We start from the raw sequence: 19242 nt of genomic DNA on the forward strand, positions 1-19242 counted from the left end.
AACGGTGCCCCTGCCTAATTTCATCGTAACATATAGGCCTGGCCTACAGAAAAGAACATTTACGTTTAAGCTATCTAATATTGTGTTGGTCATACTATACAATGATTAATAGCTTGTTTTTTTTTTAATAATACAGAATATAAAGAGCTTTAAAAAATAATTGCATATTAAATTGCAATCTTGGTAAAAAAAAAAAAAAGGCAATTAGATTATTTTCCAAAATTGTTCAGCCCTAATTTGTATGTATACTTTAGAATGGCTGTCCTGCAGGAAACTCCATTTACCACCAGCTTCAGTCGACAGCAAAACAACCCCATAACAGGACTGGTCCACCTCCATGTTTGACCATGGAGATAGTATTCTTCTGCTTTGCCTTTTTTGCAACAGACATACCGCTGATCCATCGGTCCAAAAAGTTCCAGTTTGGTCACATCACTCCATAAAACATTCTTCCAGAACTCCATAGGTCTATTGAAATTAATTTTAGCATGTTCAATTTGTCCTTTTATGTTCTTCTTGGTGAAGAGTGGCATTCAGCAAGATGCCCCAACATCAAAGCCATACTGATAGTGTTCTCCTTATGCTCATCATTGAAGTGTTTTTCCTCCTTTTATCAGGTCATCCCGCAAGTCTTTGGCTGAACATTGCAGGTTTTTCTCAGTTTCTCTGATGAAACGATTTATGATATTGTGCTTTTCCTTCAACCAACCTCAGAAGTCTTCGGGGTACAATACATTTTAAGCTAAGAAATAAGGCTGCCAGCTGTGTCACTAGGAACTTTTAATGTCTTGGAAATCTTCATGTAGCCTTTCTTCTCTACAGCTTAGGCTAAGTTTATATGTGTGTAACAGCTCAAGCTAATTCGGTTTTTAATAGAGTTTATAAAGGCTTAATTGTATCTTAAGACAAATGTATTCCCCATCATTCAAATAAGTGACTTAAAACAGCAATGACGTAGCCGTTATTAAAAAAAATCTAAAAATTTGAAAGCTTGTATTTGTAAAGTATATATATATATATATATATAAAATGAAGAGGTCACATTTCTTTCTTATGTACCATAATCTACTATAAAGGTCATAGCAACTGTGAGCAAATATGACTCAGTAATGTCATCCCAGACTACTTCAGAATGAACTTAAAGCTTAATGCATAATGATGTTGATCAGTGTCCCATTCATCTACATTCACCCTACAAACACCATACTACAGTCACAATCAGTATCGGAAATTTGGGCATTACACGTAAGTATGGTTTTATCACGGTAGTTGATTGTTAGTGTGCACGACCTACAGTATAATCTGTAACTGGTTAAATGAGAAGTGGACATCTGGTAGTTAATGTTCTGTTTGACAGACTGTATAGAATGAGTGTGTGAAGGTCAGTACTCAGTAGATTAATAATTTGCGTTTTATCATGATGACTTACGGCGCTGAAGCATCTGACAGACTGTCCGAGCAGCCATGAGCATCACACAAAGATATCCTCTGCAACAGAAACTGATAAATACAAATTACAGATCAAGAAAAAATAGGTGCATAAAGCCGTTAACTGACAGAGATGAGCGACACGCTTGCGCAGCTTCCGACTGGAGCGCTGCAGCGACAAAAACATTCCGTGTGATGCGACGGTGAGCGTTTGGGGTTCCGCTTTGATTTTACCAAGCTTTACCGTTTTTCTCAGTCGCTTTGGTGCATTTCTCGAAGCAGCCTTAATATTTGCAAAGAAGTATGTGCATTTCTCAAAACAATTCGTACAAACAGCACCACAAAATGGATAACCTGCAAAAGCCTGTAACTTACTCAAAACCTTTAGCTCACCTCTCAAAAGTAAATTTATGCCAATGAACATATCAGTGCCATCAGAATGAAAAGTCCTTGTGTCATTATTCACAAACAAGATGCTCAAAATGCAAGATGCTCAAAAGTCAAAATACTAAGTCATGTTGTCAATATAACAGTGCACTCTGTTATTATTACCTGATATAAACTATTGCAACAGTTTGGATGACAGTTACTGTATTGAAATGCAGAAGGCTGCACTTCCTATGCATGCCATATATCCATTTCAAAAGTACAAATTTACACACTACTGTATGTAAGTAGTGTACTGATTGAAAGAGACTGGATAGGATTCACAGTTACCCTTTTTACAAGTAAAAAACACACATTATAACGTTATTGTGATATAGAAAAGAAAAATAAATATGGGCACAAAGGCGAAAATACAAAATTACAAAGTCAAACACAGGAAACCCACCTCAGCCATTGTAAGGCCATGACTGACAACATGGTCCTTATTTCATTTGATACGCGCCTGTGCAGGGGCGTAGTTTGTGGGGGGGATGGGGGGATATAACGCCCCCCACCCCCCAATATTTATACCATGGTTAATGGAAACCTCGAACCAGGCTATTAATGAATTAAATCGCGCCTTCTGAGCTTTTATAAGTGCTAACTTTACTTACGAACCGAGCACATGACTGAAGCACAGTTCACCAGCGCGCTCGAGAAGTGTGAGGAGATTTGCCCGAGCCATTCCTATCGGTCAAATGTGTGATCTATTTGAATTATTTAGAGAAACAGCCACTTTAAAAAAAACCTTATGAGTGAGCAGGACCCGGGACTCTACTAAAACAGTTCACACTTCAGCCCCCCAATGTTCAAACCAAAACTATGCCCTTGCGTATGTCCTTGGCCTCTATTGCCTTTTCCTCTGTTTTGTCTCTGTACCCTTCCACCATATATTCTTACTCATATCCTCCTCTCAGCTGTTGATCCTGATCATTTCCTGGATGTTCATCGAATGTCATAATTTGTGGTGTCCTCTGTCTATGCTTTCCAATTGAAGGTTCATGAGATGCACCTTTGAGCTATTTCAGAGAACTGGTTTATAATTGGATTGATCTACATTTCTCTTCATTAGTGAAAGTCAAGATTCACCTCCACAATTCACGGCAAATTTACAAAAAGTCTAATAGAAATTAGTAGAAAATATGCTTTGACAGTTTATGACAACTAGATCAACAATTTTGGATTTAATTACTTATACGATGAATAGATGTTTTGAGGGGTAAGACTATTGCACAGAGAACTACATAATACATTTTGAGCAACATGAGATTAGCAACTGATAATGTAGGAAACCGCAGACAAATGCACATAATCAATTACATGAATGTACCAAAGCAATCGCAACTTGTTCAAAAGAATGAGAAACTGCTTTTATGATGTGCACAAGTGAGATGATGTGGAGGTTGAACAAGTAGTTTTGAGAACTTCATTTCTGATCTGAGAAATGCACCAAAGCAACTGAGAAATATTGTAAATAAGTATTTTACAGTTTATGTCATGTTTAATTATAGTTTACAATTACAATTTATTAGTCTGTATTTATTATTAGAACAGTTATACATTCTCTTGTGTCACATAACTTTAAGGGGCTTTCTAGAATTTCAAATAATAAACTCGTCAAATAATTTTAATAGAGCACATCACAGATTATGTAAATATATTGAGTTTGTAGATGATAGAGCAAAATTGTGCTTTCTGATGACCCAGAAAATAACTGACCAACAAAGATGCAGCATTGTCAAAAGGGGGCCAGTTCAAATAAAGGATTTCGATATTCCTCAAAATTGTGACAAAACTCCTCATCGTTTCACTGCAGACTGTTATTACAAAAAATGAAAAACGAAGAGAAAATAAAGAGAAATTGGTTAGTTTATTCAGTCAGTAATTCTGTGTTCTGCTTCTGTTGCAAGATCTTTGAAAGGGGAAGCACCTATTCACTTAGTAGTGGTGGATTTCTCTCGTGGATCAATATCCACAGTCACTTAAAAGAGAATGAAAAAGGCAAAGCGCATCGCGCAAATATGCAAACCTGGCACGAACTTGAAGACAGACTGAAATCAGGAAAAGCTATTGACAGCACGAGTCAGGAATTGCATGCTCTTGAAGCACAGCACTGTTTTGAGCAGAATAATTGCTATTGTCTGTCATTTAGCAGAACGCACTAAGAAGGCATTCAGAAATACTTTTTGAGTCCCATAATGGCAACTTTCTCAGACAGGTAAAGCTCTTAACACAGCTTGACCTTATAATGACTGAACACTTGAAGAATTGAGAAAAAGGAGGTCAAAAATCACTATTTCAGTAAAATCATCCAAAACAAGCTCATTGCATTAGTTGGAGAGAAACCAAAGGATGCGATTCTTCAGAAAGTCAAGAAGGCATTGTACTTTTATGTGATAATGGACTGCACGCCAGATATTAGCCACAATGAACAGCTATCCTTGGTGCTTCGCATTGTGAATTGTGAGTCACTGGTGGGAGCAAATATTGCAGAATACTTTGTTGGATTTGTCAATGTGAATGTTACCACAGGGAAAGGCCTGTTTGATACCCTAATTGAGCATCTTAACAGTTTCAGATTGAATATTTCAGATTGTCATGGTCAGTCCTACGATAATGGGAGTAATATGATAGGACACAAGCAGGAGTCCAGAAAAGACTGCTCGAGATCAACAGCAAAGCTCTGTGTGTTCCCTGCAGCAGTCATTCACTGAACTTGGTTGTGGCAGATGCTGCCAAGTCATCTGTGCTTTCTGTGACATTTTTTGGCATTCTTCAGTGTCTGTATAACATCTTCAGCTCATCAGTACAACGCTGGTCAATTCTGCAAAGCCATGTGCAGCTCACTGTCAAAAATCTGTCAACAACAAGATGGGAATGTCACATTGACAGTGTGAAAATACTATATCACCAGTTGCCTGAGATGGTAGAGGCCTTAACTGCACTTGGTGAACATGCAGCAGAAAAGGATGAAGAGACACTGTCTGTGGCACAGAATCTGTCTAAGGAACTGACATCCTGGCAGTTTGTTCTTTGTGCTGTGATCTGGTACAATGCATTTTATCAGATTAATCGCGTAAGTAAACTTCTGCAGAGTCCCAAAATGTCAATTGATGTTCTCAAATGCCCTAAAAGGATTCTGTATCATTTTGAATAAGACAGTGGACACTTTTTGTTTTTTTTTGGACACTTAACAATAATTTTTTTATATCTTATACTAAACTGTAGACAACATTTTTTTGTGCTGTTATGCAGTTCAAAGTAAAATAAATCCAGTTTTTATATGTCTCACTTAATTCAATATACTCAATATTACTGTTGTGCAATTCAAAGGAAAATCTTAGGCAATGTTGGGGTGCGGGGGGCCCCAGGTCCTCACTTTGCTTAGGGCCCCCAAAATGGTAAACACGCCCTGTCTGTCAGAGCGAGCGTTCGTGTCTGTGTTTGAAACTGGCAACTGGCGGCCCACAATTGTCTTTTAGTGCGGCCCGCGGGATCATATTTTACTCTCGGATGATCAATTTTAAAACATCTGAAAAGTAATTCACGGAAAGATTGGTCTCAGTTTATGATGTTAATACTAACTCCAACCAGGAGAGGTCGCAAGTTTCCAGCTGCTATTAATTACAGCGTCATAGGATGTGCAGTCTAATGTGAACATTCACTAACATTAGCAAAAATCAATTAAATATTGACAATGAAAATCGTATTTTCCAGTCAAGATGGCAAACAGATGATCTTTTTTACCAAGTTCCAGGGGGTACCCATAACGTACCCCAAACGTAATCTGTAATGAAAGATTTTCAATCTCCATTACACCACTGCTCACAAAGTATCAAAGAAACACAAGGGATGCCAGAGTCGCTCGCACTTGGCTAAAATTACAATGGTAAAATGCATAACAAAACCTTTTTGTCAAATGCATGACAGAAATGTTTGCACTGAATTATGTTCTTTCGTTAAAAGTCTTAAAGTTAATTGTTTCAAATTTAAGGCCTTAAATGGTACAAGAAAGTCTTATTGTTGTGATGATGTCATACTCAAAATAAAAAGAAGAACGTGGTGGGTAGGTGCTTTTTCATTTTAAAGTCCTCCCTCCGTCACTCATGTCAATCACTCCTCAGTCCTCGTCTCCCACATCTCGTACATTCTCATGAGAACTCCTACAACTATACTACATCCCTTCTCTTGTTAATATTAAGTCTATAAACTTAAATAACTTCATTACTAAATAAACTAACACAAAAAAACTTCCTTTTTCCTTCTTCTTCAAACTAAACAAAGAAGGGTTCCATTTAACTAACACAACCACAACTATTACTTCAAGTAACCATATCCTTGAACTTAGCTGGTTTCTTCACAAGACGACCACTTCTAGTCATGAACGGTTTCTCTGCAGGGCACAGTCTCTGGTAACTTCTCTTTCTCTGTAGACTCGTCATTCTGCACGTTCTCCCTTTGCACTTGTTCACTTTGCATATGTGAGCTCATGCTCTCCTTCTCAAGCTCAGGAACAGGTGAATCCGCAAACAAAGACATTTGACGTTTCTTTTGATCAAGGATCCATCTTGAGTTCAAATGAACTGTCTTACGTTTTGTTCAGAAGGACATATCTTGTGCTTTTGAACCTTGAGTCCAACTTGCTTTGCTCCATATTCGCAACGTGGACTATATCTCCCACTTTGAATGAATGATAATTTGCTCTGTTTGTTTTATCTGCACAGTCTTTAATTTTCTCCTTGTATATCTGATGATGCATCTTGACTTTTTGTGTACTCTGTTCTTGTAACTGCCCCACACTTGGTAACTTTGTTCTAATATCTCTGGAAAACATAAGAAATGCTGCAGTTTCTCCTAAAGCACAATGAGGAGTGGTACGGTAAGACATCAAACTTTTGGAAGCTTCTCTTTCCACTCTTTATTTTCTTGCATGCTCGCAGCACCTTTTTTAAATATCTATGGAACCGTTCAAGACCAAATTTAATTATAAAATATTTAAAAAACAATTTAGCAAATCACCATTACTCTTAGGATAATATAGTGAAGCAAGTATGTGCTTGCTTAGTAGTAGTCGATGACAGGCAGAACATATTCACCTTGAATTGGTCCTTACTAAGTCAATTCCCAGTTTTGTCCATGGTCTTGGAGGCAGTTTAAGAGGTTCCAGCAGTTGGTCCTTCTGAGAAGGTTGGTTTATAACACATTCTGCGCAAGCTCTGACTATTCTCTCAAAATCCAAATCCATGTTGGGCCAGTAAAACTTACTCCTCAGGTACTGCTTTGTTCTTACAACGCCCTGGTGTGTCCCAAAGCCCTTTTTACTAAAGAAGAGGGAAGCACAATTCTACCTCCACGAAGTACAAGTCCACCATATACTGAAAATTTAGTTGCACAGCGCTGATATTAAATGAACACTTGTTTGGCCACTGGTTTGTTTGGACCACATGAATCAGCTGCTGAAGTTGTTGATCTTTTTCTGTTGCCTCTTTAATGGCATCAATCGACTTGCAGTGCCTGACTGTAAGTCATGTGTCTTCTTCACCAGCAATACTTTCTTCACATATGCGCTCACTTTTCATCTATCAAAACCTTTCAGTGTTTTCAACCATATAATGTTTATTTTATGTTTCTCACACTGTCACAAATAAAGTTAAAAATGAAATGAAAAGTGTCGATTGCGGCATTAAATTTATATCTGCTTATGTTGCATCATATCTTCTTTTTGCACGTTTTTGCAGAGTTGTGCATTAAACCAATCACAGATGATTCTGTTGAGCTTATGAATGCAATGTCCAATCAGAAGCGTTCAGATTAGTCATAGCTGAAACGCAATGGAGGTTTGTTCAGTGTGCGTGCTCTCTGACTGAATTCTGCACTCTTTCATGATCTCATTGCAAATTTTCTAATCAGAAACATCAGAGTGCAAATGTGCGTACGATTTAATTAAGAGATTAATTTCACAGTTTAGACCGCTTCATTGATTATAGGCAAAAAGTTTTTTGAGAGTGCTTAAACTCATGCTAGATTTAAGTAGGCTAAATGAAAATGTTATTTGATCATGTAAATGTTCTTGGCTTCCTTTCTGTACAATGAAAGCATCATAATTATTAGCTTACAATGTTTTTATTAAATTCACATTAAATACAAAATCAGACATATTAAAAATATTTTATTACATGACACCCAAAAGTAAAAAGTAAAAAGACAGGGTTTTATGCGTAGGTAATATATTACACTTGCATTAGGCTACTTGCCCATCGCCCTTTATAGATGCAAAAATACATTTACTTACACATATTCGAAAATCAAGTTATTTCATGATATAGTTAAAACATTTGGGAATATTTCAAATTAAAAAAGGAAAAATTAAATAAAACCAATAGGCCTACATCAGATATACAGCACTATTGTGGCTGCTGTGTGTCACATGATGCCCTCCCCCCTCACCACCAACACATGACCCCCGGTGCCCCAGTGCATGACACCCCTGCCCCAGAGGAACACGATTTCTACCGAGGGGGGCCCCCAAGTACCGCTTGCTTAAGGCCCCAAAACTCTAAACACGCCCCTGATTAGAGCATGTAGCTATAGATCAGATCATAAAAGGGACACTATTCACAAGTGGTGACAGAACCAGGAACTCATGTAATTTGTGCACAAAAGTTTTTTTAACTAAACACTAACACATAACTAATCTAAAAAAACAAACAAACAAATACTCATACATGGGCGTAGTTGCAATGGATGAATGAAACCATTAGAGAAACCAGAGAATGCAGTTATGGAAAATGAGTCAGTTAACCACCTGAGTGAAACCATCAGCTCTGTTTTAGAATGGGGTCTACAGCTTATACTAAACCTCTGTTTCGTTTAGTTAAATGTACGATACTTGCATTGCCTTGGCCATTGAACGATCGTCCGGATGCAGTTTCGGATGAAAGTCTTGATGGTTTGGAGGTTCAGTGGTGTTGGAGTCGCGATCACGCTCTTCCGGGTTTGAAGAGTGATGAACTCCAAAGATGTTATTCTGACTCTGTGGTGGTCGAGAGAGTTTTCTCCCAGATGGAAAGTGAAGGCATGGCTATAGTTGAGGCCTGCCAGGTGCGGGTGCATCAACTGAAAAATGAGTGTTTACTATTATCATTTTGCATTATTGACACACTATTTTCCCAATTAACGTTGTTCAGTTGCTTTGACACAATCTGTATTGTTAAAAACGCTATATAAATAAAGGTGACTTGACTTGACTTATTTACTCAGTGCAACTTAGATATAACACCGACATGTCAGAAAAAAAATAAATCACTGACTTGGAAAAGGGATCACCTCTTTTTTGTCAAGATTTTGTTGAACAACCTTTTGCTTTAATTACAGCCTTTAGTCGGTTGGGATACGTCTCTACTAACTTTGCACATCTAGACTTTGCAATATTTGCCCTCTTTTCTTTGCAGAACTGCTCCTTAAATTTCAGTTAAATTTGATGGTGAATGTTTGTGGACTGCAGTCTTCAAGTCATTCTACAGATTTTCAATAGGGTTTCAGTCTGGGCTCTGACTAGGTAAAGCAAGGACATTCACCTTTTTCTTCTTCAACCAGTGTGTGCTCAGTTTTGCTGTGTGCTTCGAGTCATTGTCATGTTGGAAGGTAAACCTTCTTCCCATTGACAACGTTTTGGCAGAGAACAGCAGATTTTCCTCAAGAATTTGATTTTATTTCTCCCCATCCATTTTTCCTTCTATCCTGACAAGTGCTCCAGTCCCTGCTGCAGAGAAACCCCCCATAACAGGATATTAGCTCCTCCATGCTTTACTGTAGGAATGGTGTTATTTGGATGGTGAGCTATATTGGATTTCTGCCAGACATATCGTTTGGTGTTGAGGCCAAATAATTAAATTTTAGTCTCAGCTGCCTCAGAATCTTTAAGGTGCGTTTTGGCAAAGCTCAGTCATGACTGCATGTGGCCTTCCCTGAGGAGCGTTTTTCATTCAACCCTCCCATACAAGCCACATTTGTGGAGAATTTGTGATATTGTTGTCACATGCACACAATGAGCACTCTTTGTCATAAATTCCTGCAGCTGCTTCAGAGTTGCTGTAAGTCTCTTGGTAGCCTCTCTGACCAGTTTCCTCCTGCCTCTTTCATCCAGTTAGGAGCGACGTCCTGATCCAGGGAGGCTCTGTGTTGTGCCAAATACCTTCCACTTCTTAATAATAGACTTTACTGTGCTTCTAGGCATTGATAAAGCTTTTTTTGCATCCAGTTGTAACAAAAGTGAATTCTACATAATAGCACACATACATCACTCACTCAGATGTCTACTTCATGTTGTGATGTGCTCATCTGCAATACTTATCTAAGATTTTCCTATCAGATGTTAAATAGACATATTTAGTAAGCATCTTTAAGATCTATATGGTTTAGAATGTAAATTCACTTTGGAGATGTACGTGTGCTTACTGGAGCTCCTCTGTTCGCTGTGTATGCTATATGTAATAAAACTACACTATACTGTCTAGTGTCTTTACACCCTTAATTCATCAGTTTAATCCACAGTAGCTCAACAAATGCAATTTTAACACAAGGAACCATGTTTTTGGTTTCTAATACTCACATTTTAAAGACACCCGCATCACTGTTTTCCGCTGTGTTTGATTATGACATACCCTCTCCCGTGGCCTCCTGGGATAGAAAAATATCCATCAGATGAGAGCTTCAGAATCTGGGCTGAAGCGGTAGGACATCCGGGTATTTCACATATAGTTCACATATAGCCTATAAATATTCACTACTTTAGCGACAAGACAAGGTGATGTATTTGTTGTGGAAAAAAATAATAAATAATAGCACTGACAGTGGCAATTGTTGTCCCCTTGCACACCTTACACCCCTCCACCATGTTTAAAGTTTATGGCCTCATAATTACGATTATTCAGATAGCACGTGAAGGCAGCATAAATCTATGAGAACAGTCTGGGTGATTCTCATCCAGAGTGAAATCACCTGAAAAGAACAGTGACTGCTGTGGCTGAATGTGATAGAAAGAAATCCCTCCCTTTCACACTTTGGTGGTGCGTCGCCCATTTCGTTCTAAAGACGAAATCGCCACTGTATAATATATATTGTTGTGTAATATGCATATGAATACAATTACCCTGCCTCATTGTTTGATGTATTATAAGTTTCTTGTGCAATGAAACGTGCAATACCAACTATCTATACTTATATTTATTATACGTATGTTATTGATTTAATATATCTTTCATCTATCCACGTTCCCTTGCATAATTTGTCTATAGCACATTTGTACATACAATATACTGTTTACTGTCTCTTTGTCTATTGTGTATTGTTTTTTACATATTTATTTTTACTCACTTATTTTTTATTTTGTTATCTGTGTCTTGTCACTTGTCAAACTGTCTGTGTACTGGAAGCTTCTGTCACCAAGACAAATTCCATGTGTGTGTAAGCACACTTGGCAATAACACTCTTTCTGATTCTGAAATGTGACCTTAAGTGTAAATTTTTCTAAATTGAGATTTATACGCCATCTGAAAGCTTTCCAATAAATGAATAAAATTTTTTTCAATAAATAAGCTTTCCATTGATGTATGGTTTGTTAGGATAGGACAATATTTGGCCGAGATACAACTATTTGAAAATCTGCCTTTAAAGTTGTCCAAATGAAGTTCTTAGCAATGCATAATACTAATGAAAAATTTGTTTTGATATATTTACGGAAGGAAATTTACAAAATATCTTCATGGAACATGATCTTTACTTAATATCCTAATGATTTTTGGCTATTGCTACAAATATCCCCCAGCGACTTAAGACTGGTTTTGTGGTCGAGGGTCACATATTATGTCTAATGTGTATTATATTGTTTATTTCCTGGAAAAGCCTCATATGTGCAATTATGTAACTGCTGAATTGGTATTGTATTTATAATGCAATGCATTTAACATTTATATGATGCATTACAGTATTAAAAAAATGAATACTATGAGTGTTAGTCTGGAGAGCATTGCAGAGTGTGCAGAAACGGCTGTACAATGTTGAATTCAAGGTCAAAGAGATAAGGAAAAGACAGCGCTTTATTTAAAAACGTTTATTAAGAATGTGTTTTATTAAGAAAAAGACAAGACACTGTTTGTTATTAATGCTTTTTATTGGAAATGTGGTTTATTAAGAAAATAGAGTAGATAGGAAGAAGCATGCATTAGAAAGAGAAAGAGGGGAGAGTGCTTACCAAGAAGTAATGGGTAGTTGCAGGACGAGACGCAGAGAGCTGAAGGAAGGAGGAAGAAGAGATAACGCTAGGCTATTTAAAGACACTGAGGGCGTTCCCAGTCTCGATGACCTAATTTGGGGAGGTCACTAGTTTAAATATCCATGATGACGACAGTGACATTAGATGCTGCTTCGGGACAACCTGAAGAGCTTCTCGGGCACCAGAACCATCACTGTTATTGCCTTGAGCAAAGAACTTTTTGATATTTATACTTTTTTTAATACTTGTATACAGTATTTGTAAAATACTCGTACTGCTAGAGATAATAATTGCAATAAATACATTAACTTATTTATTTAACAAAGTCTGCCTCTCGTGGCATTGATTTATAAGCCAGAACAGACCATGGAGAAGTCTTCGGTCCGAATTTGTAAACTTTTTGTTATTTATACTTTTTTTAATACTTGTATACAGTATTTGTAAAATACTCGTACTGCTAGAGATAATAATTGCAATAAATACATTAACTTATTTATTTAACAAAGTCTGCCTCTCGTGGCATTGATTTATAAGCCAGAACAGACCATGGAGAAGTCTTCGGTCCGAATTTGTAGAAAACACTTACAGATACCTCCAAATTATTGGTGTTAATCTGGCACCTGGTGCTAATTTCCTTAATTATATGACAAACCCTATTTAACTGGCAGCATTCCTCCAATTTTACTGAGATTGCAAGATAGCAGTGTTATGGTTTGGGGGATGTTTTCTGCAGCAGGAGTTGGGCCTCTTATGCAGCTACATGGCAGGGTGAATGCAAATGTTTATCAGAACCTCCTTCAGCAACATGCAGTTCCTTCCCTGCAAGCATCTCCCAATCAGCCTGCAATTTTCATGCAAGACAATGCCCCTGTCACACTGTAAAATGGATAAAGCAGTTCCTTGAAGCTAAGAACTATGAAATAATGAAATGGTCTGCCCAGAGTCCTGATCTAAACCTGATTGAAAATCTCTGGAAAATCCTTGGTGAAAAGGTTATTGCTAAGAAACCCACTACAGTTACCAAACTATGGAAGACGAGTGTACCAAGATTACAGCAGCGCAGTGTGTGAAACTAATGATGTCCTGCGGCCGCAGATATGCTGAAGTCATTCAAAGCAGGGGCCGCTACAGTTCCTGGTAATCTTTGACAGCTGTAATCCTCCAAGATTTTTATGTAATCTTCTTTCGTGCTACAGTGGTTACTGTTCTTTCATTTTGATCACTGTGTTTTCCCAAAATAAATAAAAAATCATAAAATAAAATAAAATATACTGTATATATTTGTTTGCCTGCATATCATGTGACCACTAACCATTGTCAGAGAATGGTGAACATCCAAATGTTACATAATTATTAACTTCAAGTAAATATATTAGGTGAAAGAGGTTCAGATGACAAAAAAAGCTTGGGAATCCCTGCATTACATGTAAATAAGAAATAATGTGAATTTGTGCACTTTAATGTGTTTAAAAGACAAAAACCTTCCAAAGACATAGTAATACATGGTTAAATAACTCAGTGATAATTCAAACATAAATGAATGTGTTCATCAGTTGTTGATGCAATGTTGAAATGTTGAGAAAACACTTCTTAAAATTGAAATGATTATTGTAAATATAGTGGTCAAGTGCTATATGGCCTCTCAATTTTCTGTGTAATTAGAGCTACCTGACTAGTTACTGGTCTGTGTGGGAATGTCCACAAAACTGGAAGACTTTTCTAGTTTAAATATCCATGATGACGACAGTGACATTAGATGCTGCTTCGGGACAACCTGAAGAGCTTCTCGGGCACCAGAACCATCACTGTTATTGCCTTGAGCAAAGAACTTTTTGATATTTATACTTTTTTTAATACTTGTATACAGTATTTGTAAAATACTCGTACTGCTAGAGATAATAATTGCAATAAATACATTAACTTATTTATTTAACAAAGTCTGCCTCTCGTGGCATTGATTTATAAGCCAGAACAGACCATGGAGAAGTCTTCGGTCCGAATTTGTAGAAAACACTTACAGATACCTCCAAATTATTGGTGTTAATCTGGCACCTGGTGCTAATTTCCTTAATTATATGACAAACCCTATTTAACTGGCAGCATTCCTCCAATTTTACTGAGATTGCAAGATAGCAGTGTTATGGTTTGGGGGATGTTTTCTGCAGCAGGAGTTGGGCCTCTTATGCAGCTACATGGCAGGGTGAATGCAAATGTTTATCAGAACCTCCTTCAGCAACATGCAGTTCCTTCCCTGCAAGCATCTCCCAATCAGCCTGCAATTTTCATGCAAGACAATGCCCCTGTCACACTGTAAAATGGATAAAGCAGTTCCTTGAAGCTAAGAACTATGAAATAATGAAATGGTCGGCCCAGAGTCCTGATCTAAACCTGATTGAAAATCTCTGGAATATCCTTGGTGAAAAGGTTATTGCTAAGAAACCCACTACAGTTACCAAACTATGGAAGACGAGTGGACCAAGATTACAGCAGCGCAGTGTGTGAAACTAATGATGTCCTGCGGCCGCAGATATGCTGAAGTCATTCAAAGCAGGGGCCGCTACAGTTCCTGGTAATCTTTGACAGCTGTAATCCTCCAAGATTTTTATGTAATCTTCTTTCGTGCTACAGTGGTTACTGTTCTTTCATTTTGATCACTGTGTTTTCCCAAAATAAATAAAAAATCATAAAATAAAATAAAATATACTGTATATATTTGTTTGCCTGCATATCATGTGACCACTAACCATTGTCAGAGAATGGTGAACATCCAAATGTTACATAATTATTAACTTATTATCTTAAAATCTCAGGGGTACTTCAAGTAAATATATTAGGTGAAAGAGGTTCAGATGACAAAAAAAGCTTGGGAATCCCTGCATTACATGTAAATAAGAAATAATGTGAATTTGTGCACTTTAATGTGTTTAAAAGACAAAAACCTTCCAAAGACATAGTAATACATGGTTAAATAACTCAGTGATAATTCAAACATAAATGAATGTGTTCATCAGTTGTTGATGCAATGTTGAAATGTTGAGAAAACACTTCTTAAAATTGAAATGATTATTGTTCGGTCCGAATTTGTAAGTATTTTAAAGTGCTTATAATTTAGATCCGATTCAACTTACTTACCTAACCTGAGAATAATAAGATGAAGGTGTTTAAATACACAACGTAAAACTATAATAATTATATAATTTCCTAAATTTCAAGGTCACTGCTTAGTCCTATTTGAAGTTATCCGAACAGGAGTAGAAGGGCAGTTTTTTCAGCATATTTCATAAATTATCAGTTCTTGTTAGATTTGGCCCATCGACACATTTGACTAAATCAGAGCAGTTCCTGCATCCAGCGCTGTGAGTAGATTACAGCAGCGCAGTGTGTGAAACTAATGATGTCCTGCGGCCGCAGATATGCTGAAGTCATTCAAAGCAGGGGCCGCTACAGTTCCTGGTAATCTTTGACAGCTGTAATCCTCCAAGATTTTTATGTAATCTTCTTTCGTGCTACAGTGGTTACTGTTCTTTCATTTTGATCACTGTGTTTTCCCAAAATAAATAAAAAATCATAAAATAAAATAAAATGTATTTAAAATAACATCAATCAAAATAAGACACTTACTACATACTGTATATATTTGTTTGCCTGCATATCATGTGACCACTAACCATTGTCAGAGAATGGTGAACATCCAAATGTTACATAATTATTAACTTATTATCTTAAAATCTCAAAATCTCTGGAAAATCCTTGGTGAAAAGGTTATTGCTAAGAAACCCACTACAGTTACCAAACTATGGAAGACGAGTGTACCAAGATTACAGCAGCGCAGTGTGTGAAACTAATGATGTCCTGCGGCCGCAGATATGCTGAAGTCATTCAAAGCAGGGGCCGCTACAGTTCCTGGTAATCTTTGACAGCTGTAATCCTCCAAGATTTTTATGTAATCTTCTTTCGTGCTACAGTGGTTTCAAGGTCACTGCTTAGTCCTATTTGAAGTTATCCGAACAGGAGTAGAAGGGCAGTTTTTTCAGCATATTTCATAAATTAACTGTATTCTGAAGCACAGTCTAAAAAACTTAAATGAGTTATTTGAAAAATTAGAAAACACTTACAGATACCTCCAAATTATTGGTGTTAATCTGGCACCTGGTGCTAATTTCCTTAATTATATGACAAACCCTATTTAACTGGCAGCATTCCTCCAATTTTACTGAGATTGCAAGATAGCAGTGTTATGGTTTGGGGGATGTTTTCTGCAGCAGGAGTTGGGCCTCTTATGCAGCTACATGGCAGGGTGAATGCAAATGTTTATCAGAACCTCCTTCAGCAACATGCAGTTCCTTCCCTGCAAGCATCTCCCAATCAGCCTGCAATTTTCATGCAAGACAATGCCCCTGTCACACTGTAAAATGGATAAAGCAGTTCCTTGAAGCTAAGAACTATGAAATAATGAAATGGTCGGCCCAGAGTCCTGATCTAAACCTGATTGAAAATCTCTGGAATATCCTTGGTGAAAAGGTTATTGCTAAGAAACCCACTACAGTTACCAAACTATGGAAGACGAGTGGACCAAGATTACAGCAGCGCAGTGTGTGAAACTAATGATGTCCTGCGGCCGCAGATATGCTGAAGTCATTCAAAGCAGGGGCCGCTACAGTTCCTGGTAATCTTTGACAGCTGTAATCCTCCAAGATTTTTATGTAATCTTCTTTCGTGCTACAGTGGTTACTGTTCTTTCATTTTGATCACTGTGTTTTCCCAAAATAAATAAAAAATCATAAAATAAAATAAAATATACTGTATATATTTGTTTGCCTGCATATCATGTGACCACTAACCATTGTCAGAGAATGGTGAACATCCAAATGTTACATAATTATTAACTTCAAGTAAATATATTAGGTGAAAGAGGTTCAGATGACAAAAAAAGCTTGGGAATCCCTGCATTACATGTAAATAAGAAATAATGTGAATTTGTGCACTTTAATGTGTTTAAAAGACAAAAACCTTCCAAAAATAAAAAATCATAAAATAAAATAAAATGTATTTAAAATAACATCAATCAAAATAAGACACTTACTACATACTGTATATATTTGTTTGCCTGCATATCATGTGACCACTAACCATTGTCAGAGAATGGTGAACATCCAAATGTTACATAATTATTAACTTATTATCTTAAAATCTCAGGGGTACTTCAAGTAAATATATTAGGTGAAAGAGGTTCAGATGACAAAAAAAGCTTGGGAATCCCTGCATTACATGTAAATAAGAAATAATGTGAATTTGTGCACTTTAATGTGTTTAAAAGACAAAAACCTTCCAAAGACATAGTAATACATGGTTAAATAACTCAGTGATAATTCAAACATAAATGAATGTGTTCATCAGTTGTTGATGCAATGTTGAAATGTTGAGAAAACACTTCTTAAAATTGAAATGATTATTGTAAATATAGTGGTCAAGTGCTATATGGCCTCTCAATTTTCTGTGTAATTAGAGCTACCTGACTAGTTACTGGTCTGTGTGGGAATGTCCACAAAACTGGAAGACTTTTTCAATGTATATAAGTGGTACGCTATTTCAGAAAGGAAAATTTAAATGTAAAAGATAAAAAGGATGAATTAGGGAGAATCAATAAATTATTAATAATTTATTGCTATTGTGTGAATAATACATAATCATGTAATCAATAAAAATTTAACTTTTTCAAGTATTTTAAAAATGTAATTTAATCTAATTACAAGTACTTAATTTTTGGAATCTGATTACGTAATCCAGATTACATGTGATCAGTTACTACCCATCTCTGTATATATATATATATATATATATATATATATATATACACACACACACACACACACACAATTATTTGCATATAATAAATAATTATATATAAAAACAAATAAATGTATTTAAAAAGCAGCACCTCTAAAATTCTATTAAAAAGCAATAAAAAAAACTACAAATTGACATCATGACTGAAGTTATTGCATTTTTAAAAAATCACTCATTAAGAAAGTAACAAATTCTGTATAGATTTATGATTTTACAGTAGCAAACTAACACGGCACTGACATCCATAAAACCTTTCCATTGCAAGAAAAAAAGTGGAAAAAGGTTCATTAGGAACATATATAAAAAATATTATAGAATACAAATTATTGTTTTTTGTCCAGCAGATAATCATGTAATCAATAAAAATGTAACTTTTTCAAGTATTTTAAAAATGTAATTTAATCTAATTACAAGTACTTAATTTTTGGAATCTGATTACGTAATCCAGATTACATGTGATCAGTTACTAACCAGCTCTGGACGCAGCACATAATTGCATGAAACACAAATGTGACCCTGGACCACAAAACCAGTCATAAGGGTCAAATTTTGGAAATTGAGATTAATACATCATCTGAAAGCTGAATAAATAAGCTTTCCATTGATGTATGGTTTGTTAAACAAATTCTGTATAGATTTATGATTTTACAGTAGCAAACTAACACTGCACTGACATCCATAAAACCTTTCCATTGCAAGAAAAAAAGTGGAAAAAGGTTCATTAGGAACATATATAAAAAATATTATAGAATACAAATTATTGTTTTTTGTCCAGCAGTGTATTTTATTTCTTAGCCAATTAAAAGACATAAGAAAATATTTTTTTGTCAATTAGAAAAAACATACATAAATATTATTATTATTATTATTATTACATTTGACATTTCTGTCCCCCTTACTTCTGAATTGATTGCTACGTTCCTGCCCTGTAACATAACTGAATATAAAACTTCTGCTATATGCTGTGTTATTTTCATTTATTCGGTGAGAACGGGGCCAAAATGGCTCTTTTGATGTTGAAGGTTGCAGACTCCTGTTCTATGGCATCACTGTGAAAACCCCCTTTAGGAAGCTTTACTTTTAAGTGTACGGTATAATTACAGTTATTGTGTGGTTATAAGATTTTGCAGATGCTTTTCTATTCATGCAGCTTGCATTGTTTACTACAGGGACTGCCCCAATGAGGTCTGGTGCTTTACGAACATGCAAAATGGGAGTCTTACTAAATCACTTTATGAATCAATTCTTCAAGAATTCAAACCCGCAAC

At 36.3% G+C, this 19242-nt stretch overlaps 1 protein-coding gene across 1 annotated transcript in view; it reads right to left on the bottom strand.

The window, feature by feature from the left end:
• Window positions 1–1639, bottom strand: part of mrpl39 (mitochondrial ribosomal protein L39) — a 25755-nt gene extending 24116 nt beyond the window's left edge. Inside the window, exon 1 of the mRNA XM_016240601.1 lies at window positions 1430–1639. Within this exon, the coding sequence (XP_016096087.1) occupies window positions 1430–1472 (43 nt within the window). The 5' untranslated portion in view covers window positions 1473–1639. The remainder of the gene's footprint in view (window positions 1–1429) is intronic.
• Window positions 1640–19242: the final 17603 nt, after the last annotated feature.

The sequence above is a fragment of the Sinocyclocheilus grahami genome, unplaced genomic scaffold, assembly GCF_001515645.1.
Source record: "Sinocyclocheilus grahami isolate Dianchi unplaced genomic scaffold, SAMN03320097.WGS_v1.1 scaffold595.1, whole genome shotgun sequence".
Taxonomy (NCBI): Eukaryota; Metazoa; Chordata; class Actinopteri; order Cypriniformes; family Cyprinidae; genus Sinocyclocheilus; species Sinocyclocheilus grahami.